The sequence below is a fragment of the Branchiostoma floridae genome, unplaced genomic scaffold, assembly GCF_000003815.2.
Source record: "Branchiostoma floridae strain S238N-H82 unplaced genomic scaffold, Bfl_VNyyK Sc7u5tJ_168, whole genome shotgun sequence".
In the NCBI taxonomy this organism is placed as follows: Eukaryota; Metazoa; Chordata; class Leptocardii; order Amphioxiformes; family Branchiostomatidae; genus Branchiostoma; species Branchiostoma floridae.
In genome coordinates, this window is record NW_023365788.1 from 338933 (window position 1) to 351244 (window position 12312).

General features: G+C 38.7%; 3 protein-coding genes across 3 annotated transcripts in view; all 3 read right to left on the reverse strand.

The window, feature by feature from the left end:
• LOC118408511 overlaps window positions 1-12312 on the reverse strand; it is a 99540-nt gene that overhangs the window by 37422 nt on the left and 49806 nt on the right. The window lies entirely within an intron of this gene.
• Window positions 28-6709, reverse strand: LOC118408515. The gene is made up of 4 exons (XM_035809333.1): window positions 6418-6709; window positions 3721-3922; window positions 2590-3050; window positions 28-1533 (listed from the first exon to the last, which is right to left on the reverse strand). Exons 1-4 carry the CDS (start codon window positions 6487-6489, stop codon window positions 1387-1389), a joined length of 882 nt encoding a protein of 293 aa, XP_035665226.1. The 5' UTR covers window positions 6490-6709; the 3' UTR covers window positions 28-1386.
• Window positions 9870-11031, reverse strand: LOC118408518 (CUB and sushi domain-containing protein 3-like). The gene is made up of 2 exons (XM_035809336.1): window positions 10881-11031; window positions 9870-10232 (listed from the first exon to the last, which is right to left on the reverse strand). Exons 1-2 carry the CDS (start codon window positions 11023-11025, stop codon window positions 10057-10059), a joined length of 321 nt encoding a protein of 106 aa, XP_035665229.1. The 5' UTR covers window positions 11026-11031; the 3' UTR covers window positions 9870-10056.

Genomic DNA, 12312 nt, shown 5'->3' on the forward strand with positions numbered 1-12312 from the left:
CAGTCTCCCTCGGGCTTCGCCCTCGGGGAGACTAGAAACCCCACGGTGGACGGGCCTGGTTCTATACACAGAACCTCGGCACTCACATCGGTTTACTATTACATAAATGTTATGAATATTCTTCATACAATTTACGAAGCTCTTTGTACACAAACAAGATAAGAGTTTTATCTAACGGACGTATTTGTGATTGTCAATCACCTTCCTCAGGAAACTTGTGCCTGCATGGTTCTCCTTGCACTGCATCGCTAGATGTCGCTACTTACAGATGCGGTCCCAAACACGTGGATGTGCGCAAATAAGTCTTTACCCAGTGAGTTACTTACACAAGAAATCCAAAACTCGTCATCTATTCTGATTGTGAACATGAGTAAGTCAGGCCCTTATATCTGTTTGCAGATAATTCCATATGTACATAATTATACTACTTGTCATATTGACAACTTTGATGTAATACAAATATTTATTCCAAGTCGTGCAAATCAAAAAGTGAGTGAGTTAAATATAGAAGTCAAATTTGACACCTCCGGGATTTGATTGTTAAACATGGTAAACACTTCTTACAGCTTAGTCACGTGAATACAAATACATTCTATAGATAGACGTTTTCAGTAGACATTATAAAAATATTCTGACCCGTACCTTTATCTAAAATGCCTGAAAACCAAGCATCATGACAATCTGTCAATACAAATGGCAGTCATACCGACTCGACCTCTCATACAAAACCACTTCTGAGCTGCTATTCATGCTACTAGGAGTAAACAACCTCTGACGCTATTTTGTCAATCCAAGGTCATCTACCAATTCAAATTTCTAACAGATAAGAAAACTGCTATAACCGCATGTTTCATACTAGTACCATAACAAGCCACTAGCTGGCTCAAATTCAGAACCACTGGAGATGTCATTACTAACAAACCACAAGAAAAATATTGATCCAAACGCAGAGACATGTTTCAGTTATAATGCTGAAGCTAAGGGCACAACCCGCCGTACGTGCAAATACGTGGGCAATCTTTTGGGATCCGTACCGCCTCTGTACGAAGTCGTAGGGAATCCGACGGATATTGGAGCACGCAGACACGCCGTAGAGCTTTGCGTGTAGGCACAACTTTATGTGCCATGCGTTGACGTACTCCCTCCCTGCTCTTGCCAGTCGTTTCCCACGTTTTCAGAAATACGTGGCGGACGTGGCCTCCCAAAAAACGTACGGACAAATTGCACGTTCAGCGGGTTGTGCCCTCACCCTTACGGACTCCAAGACTCAGAACAAACTTGGAACAAACATAACCTACGACGGGAAGTAATTACAAAATGCAAAATAGCACTGAAATATAGAAATGAATGAATTAATTAATAATTAGTGCTGAATTAATCTGCGTTTTACGAAGCTGATGGATGAATGACCAGTTTGGTCCAGAGCGCTTGCGCAACTCGAGGTCCGATAGCGACGACGGCGAAGGCGTAAACAGGCGTATCCTTCCGCACCTTCAGCTTATGCGCCTGCGTAGTGGCAGACTTTAGCACATCCTGTAAGGTGACAGTTGTAAAAAAAAATAAGGAACAGCTTTAAAACGTTTTAGACATGAAGCTTGATAAACTGTAAATTGCATATGATTATTGCAATTGCAATTAGCACAATTAATTCGATAGCTTACAGTTATGTCTATCTAGCTATTTTTATTTGATTATTAGGATGGGCACGCTTTCGTTTTGATCGTTTCCGAAGAAAAAATCCAGACCATACTGTAAAAATCAGCAGCAAAATAAGCAAACCTATGCCGTATCTGACAAAAAAATGGGAATGGATGCAACTGTCGATAAATGTCGATTGCAAGGTTAAAGAATATGTGAAAGATCGAAAAATCAAGAATCTATAGTTTGGTATACCACACTGTAAGTGTTTATATTTGTAAAGCCTTCCGGCCACATAGATTTCATTTTGTTGCATTTTTTCACTTCGCATGCTGTTACTTGGAATTACCAAGGATGCTATGCGCACAATTAAGTCGATATGGACTTAATGATGGTATGAGACTAATATTGACTTTATTTTAATACATCAGCGGCCTAAATTAAATAGACACGGACACAATTGCCTACATATTTCTTACGTAATCTGTTACATACCTTCTCTGTTTATTATCTTTTTTTAAAATTTACGTGGTCAAAGGAGGTGTCCACATAGTTTTCTAAGTTTAAAATGAATTATTGTTTTTTCTTTCATCATTGCCGTAAATAGAGTATTAAGAATACCGGTTTAATGCACCGTGTGTGACCTACAGACATGATTGAAGTGAAGTTAATTGGCTTAAAATATGAATGGTTATTGGTAAAACAAGATTTTTTATGTTAACGTTATCACGAAACACTTTACTTAAACATTTAGCAACAACATATATTGGTGATGCAGTCAACATCGTCACTTATTTTCATACCCCCATCAAAACAAAACAACATAAAAAAACGACCAAACACAAAGCAAGCCAAACAAAGCATCCAAATATAAATCAAAAGCAATGAAATGCACTAATGTTGCCAAGCCATTGAACACTTTTACAACATGACATCAATGTTTTCACGAACCTGCCGCTTATCCATAATTGTGATGATTCCCCGAGTCAAATCGTGGAATTTCACGTTCAATAAACCCTCCATAGAGAGCGCGACCAGGCGGTTGGCATTTTCCTGGAGGTACGCCTTGTCGCTGTAATTTGGCAGCCCAAAACGTTTCCCAGTCATCGGATTCCAATAGGCGGGGCGAACCGGGACGCCAACTCTCGCGAAGCTCGCCGAGATGTAGACCAGGTTGATGAGGACGACCCACGGTGCTTCTATCTCTATAGGCGTCTGTTGTGGGAGGTCAGGTATGATTTTGTTGTGGCGCCGATTTGACAGCTCGTCAGACTGTGCAGATATCCATTCCTCAGTACCGTCGGCCTCGTCAGACTCCGTACAGGCCACCATGTGTTCCTGTATTGTTGACACGATGTCGCTGCTTCTACGGCGGGGAGGGGAATGAGAATCGCTCCATCTCCCAGAGTCCCCTGATGGTTAAATAATAATAAGGAATTAAAGAAGAAAGAATATGACTTTGTTAAACAGAGTTTATGTATAATTAATCACCCCAAACATCTTTATTACCTTGTCCTAGATGACGAAAACCAAGGATGAACGCAAATAACTATATATTAGCACGCATAATATACTAAGACGCTTACAAGGCAGATATGCATTTAGCAATGCAGACATACATTAAAAGCCAGTTATCAATTAATGCTTGTGTTATGTCATAAGCAACACAAAAGTAGCGCCTAAATATCATAACTCATTGTAACACTAAGTAAAAACCTAAATTCGTATAGACGGCGATATTTGGGATACAGTGGAAAAAAATTAAAGGTTGACGGAAAAGACAACAAAACAGAAAGCCTATTGTAAGAAGATTCGTCTTTTATCTATGAAATTCGCTCTTTTAACTCGCACAGTCAAAGCACGGTCCCACGCTAGAATAATAAGGATGGGTAAGTAAGCGGAATAATGATTGTGACCATAATGATAATGATTATAAATATAATAGTAGCAATAAAGGTAATAAAGCAATTACGAATTTTTGCTTTATTTTTTTTTGCGATTCAATGTTCCATGAACTGTTACCTAGTTTCGATTAACGATCGAATTTCATAGACTTTAATTGGCCATCAAAATTTCAGTCACCTCTGGGTAGGATTAGAATGTCGGCAAACTGGCTTTGGTCTTTCCTCTCGTCCTTTGAGGCTTCTGTGTCGACCAGGACGTCCGAGAGGACGTTGACTCCCCCGGCCAGCGCCGTGAGGACGGCGGACTTCAGCCCGAGCCTGCCGATGCCGTTCCCGATGTTCGGGGCGAGGTCCTGACCACGGAGTCGGCCCATGCCGACCTGAGGAGATATATCGTGAACAGTTTCATGTAGGTAATACTATACTCTATGTTGGCATAGTCTGTATTGCCATAGTCTGTATTGCCATAGTCTGTATTAACTGATGATGTTGATGATGTATTGGCGTAGTCTGTATTGCCATAGAATATATTGGCGCAGTCTGTATGGCCATTGTCTGCATTGACTAAGTCTGTATGGGTAAACTTATAAGTAGAGGTTCTGCTGTCTGTAACTCGATGTCTTTTGAGATTCATTAAGGCAAATATTATGATTTCCTTCCAGGCAACACTTATATGTGGGGAAATCTCATCCCTTTGCCTGGAGAAAGCAAACCATTACTTATTGTCAGCAAATGCAATCTCTTAGTCTACAAAATTTAAAAGATGTAGTCTTTTTATCATTTAGCCAGCATAAATATATTACAGACTTTTTCGACTGGCAGACTACAACCTTAAATCACACCGAACTTTAAATTTAGGCTTTTCTTAGAGAAATTATTATATTTCTTTGCATACGAAAATAATGTTTGGTTTGATATTCAACATTTATTTGTTTACAAGCCTTAGGTTAATTGACTTGGATAATAGTCAGTTCTCCTTCTGGAAGAACGCATCCACCAGCGTGTCTTTCCAAAACGGTTACTCTCAAAGCTTTGGTGTCCATGAATAATGATTTTTCAAAGCTACTTATTTCCCTGTGTGGTCTATGCTGATTATCGTAGCACAGGCATACAGTGGTAAATCCCTTTGAGACCCTTAAGCCAACATAAGACGGCGAAGATTGAAAAATGGTGTCCTTTGAAAACCAGGTATTAAGTTATTAACTATTCCTCTGATAGTGAAAAAAATTTGATTCAAACAAAAGCGGCACGATTGTATTTTTGAAAGAATCATTAAAAAATTACCATTGCATTAAAAATTTGATAACTGTCTTGATAAAACTGGATTAAACATAGATGATTTAAGGTAGCTTAATTCTACCATAGGATATACAGCTTTAAAAAAGAGACAAAAAATGGTAAAGAAACACATAATTCATCTATTTCTTCTATAGTTATTTTGTATTTAAAGTCTAGTATTAGGGATGGATCGAAACAAAATGATAAGATGCCAAAATTGCCTATTACTAGAATGTGCAAAATAGCCTTCCAGCTGGTTGCCGGACATTAGAAATTTATCCCATACTACAACTTCTGTATTAGTTAGATAAGCGTTAAGTTATAGAACTGTAGTTATGTAGATGCCATACTTTGTACCCCGTACAGTTGTTGTACAATAAAACTATATTTGTAATATAAAAGCTTTCGTAATGGGTGTTTTCATAATTATCTGTTTATAAACTATCGTCAGAAAGATAATATCTCCAAGACGTCAGGATGAGATATGAACTGATTTTTTTTTACTAGTTTCTATAAAGGGCCTCGAGGCCACGGAAGTTATTTGCGATTCATTGGTACATTCGACATGTAATGCCATGGAAATGCATGTGCCTTACAGCAGTTTTGATTATAATTCATTCAGTGATTCCCAGTTTATTCTTTACTGAAACAAGTTCCAGTTTGATGTTTTTTTGTCACTTAAATGTTTTATTATATCTTTTGATAGAGTGAAGGGTGTCTCGACTCTTTTAGAAATAAGATATTTGATCCTTATAGCTAAGACCAGCGCCATAAATATTTGATAAGTTACTGATGCGTACAGCCTAATAGCATGTGTCAGACAAGGCTGGGTGATTTTTGTACAAACATGTTGCACACGTAGCTAGTCAAATCGTTTTTCGTTCATTTTCAAACCACTAACATATGGCTTTTTGATAATGCTCCCACAGTTTGTTGTTCTGACTTGTGTTTATTTATCTATTTATTTGTGTGGTTGGTATTACAGGCAAACAAGGTCGCCCTACAAGACGTCGATATAATAAAGGGCTAACCGTTGGAGAGAAATACAAGATACACTGAGTAACATATAAAGTACAATGATAGATATAATTTACAAAGTATGATACAAGACACATGTTTGGCTTGTTTTTAGCTGTATTTCGAATATTCGTCTATCCGTCTAAGGTTAACGTTTTATCCACGTAAGATAATGCCACACGTATAACACGAGTATAATAAGGGATCTGTTTGCCTATGTGAAATTTGATGAGACGATAAATGAACAAACGTGATCTGGTTTCTAAGTCATTAGATAAGGTAACATAGCATGACTTGACATTTGAAATGTTTAAATTGACGATAACAGAAGGGTTAACGCAAGGTTAAACGAACATGTCATCCTTACACTGTGCAGAATATTCCAACGCACTGTAAAATCTCGGTAAGGTATTTTGTGTACTGTTTTATTCTATATCGCACTCGCACACACCAAACAAAGATTAATGGTACAGTATGCATGTTCGTTTTTCCTTAAGAAACGCAAATTTTAAGGTTATTATATTCACAATAAATCACAATTACAAATCATAAATTATAAAAGTAAAGAGATACATGTTACCTGTGTTGTCCGTAAAGCCCTAGCTATAAGCTGGAGGACGTATTTCTCAGTCTTAGTATCTGATCCCTCCATTCTGGATGAAAAACAAGACTACACTGAGAGGATCCGCTTGTAGAGTCCGGTAGCAGGTGTAGATGTCCCTCAGATACCGCCCTAACAAGCTGAACAAAAGTACTCCGCACGTTTCAGCCAGTGAATGGCAGATGAGTCTGTCTGGATATGTTTTTCTCAGAACGACCCGCCTCTTTACAACCGGTGAACCGACCTTCGGGGAGCTCTTTCTATTGGTGATTGCCATTACCGGAATCTCTGGGGACCGTTCAGTAACGATGTTTACGGAAGGAGAGGCACTCGTGGGCGTAAGAACAGTTGCACTGCTAGGGAAAGTTCACGATACATATTGCATGTAGAATGTGTGTGAAAAACTCATTTTGTTCAGTCTTACAATGAAAAATATAGCGAAGTATGTTCTTCAACGAAGACTGGGTTTTCAAATTGGCATATATTTTAAATCGATGCCATCGATACCTTTACTGCTTTATTTTTGGGAAATTACAAACATAGCCCTTGTCTTCTTTAATCATATGGCATACAAATCGCTCTACTGACAATTCAATGACGTTTTATACAACTCTCCCCGTAATATATTGAAGCCAAACCTTTATCTGTCATTTCCATAATCATGGTAAACTCCAAATGAGCATTCATTCACACTCTCATGGGCAGGGATAGAGTCTGAGTGAATCGGACATGCCAGTTGTCTTTTGAATTTCACTAATGGCCATACAGATGTTGCCAATGTTCTGGGATGGAATAGCTGTTGGTGATAGAGTATTTACTACTTTCTTCAAACATTTCTATCACTCTATAACTACGCCATTTTTCTGTCTTGGATCAAACATAAGGATAATCCCATACTTCTTGAACATGACAACATCACACGAATTTTCCAATCTTGTGCGAATTCTGTTGTTGACAATTTTTATTACACAATAATGATGTGATAACAACTGAAATATGTATGCTCCTGCGTATTTGAAGCTGGAAATCAAGGTGGTAAAAAGAAGAAAAAAAATGTCGCCAATGTCACGAGACATACGTAAACACGGTCGAATATGGGTCTAACATCAATAGTTTGTGATAATGACATTGTTCGCACAATATCCGGATCCCAAGGACCATAAGGATTGAAAAACTAATTAAAGTGTCACTACTTTATACCTCTTTATACCTTTGCAAAATAACATTAAGTGCAGCTAGCACGCTCGGATGATGATTTCGAGTGAAGTACTAAAATGTAAAGCAATATGCAGTCACATTAACAAAAAAAAAAACTGCACGAACATATACCTTTAGGACTCCTTTACACGCTTCAAATGTGTTTCTGTTTTAACGTCTAGTGTAAAGCTACTCAAGGTCAATGCCACCGATTGGCCCTACACTACCTTTTAATAAAAACGCACGCAGAGGTCTTAACTGATTAAATGGATAGATACAAAGTTGACCGTGACATAGGTCTGGGATACTAGGTACCGTGCGTGCCTGTATGTGTAAAGGCTAGATTAATTCTGAATTAACGCGGCCGACTTTAATGCAGTTTTTGTTATGATTTATTCATAAAAGTTCAAATCAACTGGGAGAAGGTTTAGTTGCCAATGTTGCAAACACTATAATATTCTTTACACGTGCGTAATATAATGTAAAAAAGTACATTTCTTATGGCCTTATAACGTATCTTTTCGTATATAGTATTGGCTAGCATGATCAAGAGGCTTGCAGAAACCGAATTTACAAAATTGACTTAAATTGTCTCATTGCCTTGTGTATAATGTATTCTGTAAGTCTTTGACTGTGACATTGTCTTCTTACATTCATCATTCATGCATTCTTCCATTCCTTTTCCTATCTCCTTCCTTCCTTTTGCCTTTCATCCGTTCTCTATGTTCTCTTTTCCGTCCTTATTTCTTTTCAGCAGTACGTCACACCTTCTACTCTCCAAGCAGAGGTTGGTGGAAAAAATCCTGGCCTTTTCCTTGCATCCGTTTTTTTCATCGACCGAACTATTGATAAAAAACGAATTTATTTTATTTATTTATTTGTTAGGATTCTCCATATACAATGACAATGGAGGGTATGGCGAAACAAGTGTCAAAGGTCATCTCTTCAAAGCCGCCATACACACATGTTCGCACATGTTTACACACGGCGGGGTTATACCGCCCCTTACGGGGTGACATACCCTTTCGCTGGCTAATTACATCCAAACGAATGAAAGGAAAGGGTCGCGATTTTTTTCACCAACCTCTGCTTGGAGAGTAACTCCTTCCCCATTCCTTCATTTTCCTTTCATCCTTCCTAGCTTTCTTTCCTTGTTCATAAATTTCTTCACAAGTTAAAGTCACAAAGCATCACGAGAGAACCAACACTAATCAATGACACCGTGCGTCTTTGATATATAAACATGATAATTAACATACCATTTGGCCACACACGTGTCCATGACTACTAGGCTAAATATTTTTCTATATTTACCTTCATTTGGATTCAGGTTGAAATATCAGTAAGAGGGAATTATAGATTGGATACATCGTTTATTTCTTCTCTTTTTAATTGACAGTGGTACTATGGTCTCTATTACAATAAGAAAATATGTGTATTACAGATAGTAAACTGCAAATAACCATAATAAACTTATAATAAAACTATGGAGAATGGCAAGTACGGAGTTAAAAACACTTGGCATAGAATACTGCTAGGTTATACATGTAATTTGTTCTCACGTTTTGGTTGTTGTTGTTTTTTTTAAATTCTTGCCTGTCCCTTTTTGATACAAACTATAATTACATACGACATCAGAGATCTGCTTATTTGTCATTCATGTCTTTATTTCTATAGCTGTTGGAGATTGAGATTAAGCAAATCCTATAGAATAGACACTGGAACACCAAAGGCAACTGCGGTATGCAATGCCATAATATGTGTAAAGCAAACTCCGCTATCCGAGCTGTGACAAGCCCCGGATGTTGGGCGGGCCTTTATAAGTGCGATTTAATCTGGCTACCAAGGCCGCACTTATGTTAAATCTCCTGTGAGCTTAACAATATAGATTTTTCCCTTAAATCGGACCATCTGTTATTCCGATGGCTGAAAAGTGAGTTCCTACTTATGGAGGGTTTAGATGCGAGAAGGATATGATAATGCAAAATATTCAAAGATTTATGACTAAAAGTTTGATCTTTTTGTAAATATTAAGAAAAAACAACTAAGGTGACTAAACATTTTGAGTTCGTGTCAAATAAATATGATCGTATAGAGGCGTCTTCTTATGAGTTTCACAGCTGACTGAGCTGTTTTCTTATTGGCCAAGCTTCTAAGATAAATACATTGACAATTTTTTTATTACATGCATGATTTGTGGGTCTTAGATCTTTTTAATAAGGTGTTGTCTTTATGTTTCCTTCTTTTCACAGATTCCACAACCCAATTCATAAATGATTCACAGATTGCATGATTTTCTACCAAAATTTTTAACCACTATTTAAGACAATATATATGTAAGAACTAAACAATATATTTAAGAACTGAGCACATGTCTACATGTTCACAGAAGTATGTGCAGTACTGCTATTGGCTGACTGTTTAGCCACTTGGCTGGCAGTTGATCTCGGTGCCAATCCACTTTCCGTTTACCATACTGCACCTCAACAAAGTGTCTCCTGACTTCTTTTCGTAACCATCATCACATCTGTATACGCACTCCTTCTTAGAACACTCCTTCTTGGTCGCGTTGAGGATATTTGGCGCAGGCGGGCATTCTATGGAAAAAAGTACAACGAGTTGTTTCATAATAGTTAAGACTACCCTGCTGCTATCTTCGAGAGTTCAAGTGCCCGTTAAATTCACCTAGGTCATGTGTCCTCGCAAACAGATGATGCCAAAGATCATTTAAAAGTGCAAGGATGTTTAAAAAGTCAACAAGTGAAGGTGAGCTAAGTATAACCTGGTCTAGATGATCTGGCACGATATTATATGACCAACCGATATTATGGTCGATGGTCAATTGAATTCTGAGGAAACATGACGAATAGAACATCCGATATGCTATTTTCTGGTTTTATGTTGATAATGCAATAGAACAAGACAAAAATTTAGGTACCTACATATTATCAGAATTATCTTTACGAAAGTACATACCATCTTGAGGTCGTTTGGATTTACGTATAGTGGGGCTTTGCATGGTGGGATAGGGGGCAGCCAGTTACTTAAATAAAGATAAAATCAAATCACTTTATGGGCTACAAGGGTCTTATTAGATAAATGATCGAATTATCTCGACTTTCAAGTTTTTCACAAACTGCATAAGCATTTTGGTAAACTGGTCTTGATTGTATATGAGGAGATTTCTAAAATATCCAACAAACACATCCGAGAAAATAGCTATATAATAATAAAAACATGTGAACCTGGTCGGCAGTTGATGTTCCTGCCACTCCAAGATCTGTCCGAGGTACAGGTCCTGATGGTGTCACCTGACTTGTGTCCGTATCCACTCTTACACTGGTACCTGCACTTCTCACCAATCACGTAGGGGGCGCTGCAATCCGTCATGTTGGCATTACGAACTCGTGGTGGGCGACAGCCTACATAAGTTGGGAATGAGACGTATCTAGTCAAGTATACAATAAAGTGACCTCCCCCGGGATGTGTTTGTACATGTACGCGCAGCGGTTTTCCTAAACGGTCGTCGCTATCTCAACCTGTCGCAGGGCCGCATCGCTAAAGCTTAAGGGCACAACCTAACGTAAGTGCAACTGCGTGGTGTCTACGTGCTAAAAGGGGGCAATCATTTGGGATCTGTTAATGGTAAGCAACGCCTCCGAATGAAATCGTACGAAATGCAACTGATTTGGGAGCACGCTGATCAATACGCCGTACAACTTCTTTCTCTGCTGCGGATTCGCTCCTTGTACGAGCCAGTACGGGTGACGCGCGTGCCCCGTATGGCGATTAAGGACACCGTAGGTACGCAGCACTTGTCAGTAGGGCCTGCATCCGGTAACGTGGCAATCGCACACCTACACCTTGCGCAACCGTGCGAGTGACGTGCGTTGATACGTAATCCCTCCCTGCTCTTGGCATTCCTTTCCCATGTTTTCAGAAAAACTTGGCTTAGATGTGACCTCCCAAAATAACGTACGGACAAAAAGCACGTACGGCGGGATGTGCCCTTAGCTTAACAGTTCGGCAAATACAACCGTTTCCTATGATTTATATGGACAAACAAGAAGCACCTGATTAAAGCAACAATTGAACTACCAAATGTAAACAGTATTGTAACTAGAGTTCGGGGACCTCATACCTCCATGAAATATTTATTGCTTTTTTGTGGATGGTATGTATGTTTATAGTCGGTTGTATTTGAGAGTAATGGTTATAAATGTTATTGGAAAGTAGTGGTGTATTTATCTAATGACACAGAGGATGTCCATCTGATTAGTAATTATCAAAATGTGACACTTAATTGTGTAATGTGCGTTTAAGAGGTCGACGGCCTATGGTAGCGTGGTGTTCCTTAAGCTTGATGTTTGGCATTTAAACTGTCTAAGGTTGTCAGCATTATTGAGGTTCGACTATGTGCCTCAGAGCGGTGTGGTGGGAGGAAGTTGGGAAACTCAGAAAGAAGAAGGGATGTGGCCAACTTTAGTCAGATGGTGATTTGATTTTCCACCAATATGTCATAACATCAACTGTTCACACGGTACAAAAATGAGATGCACACTTTCCTCTGATAGCCCTACATCAACTGTAAGATGAAAACTTGGCGCCAACCCCGTCTGCTAAAAAACAGTACCATTGGCTACGAAAGAGACAACTAACAACTGTCCCTTATCGTAA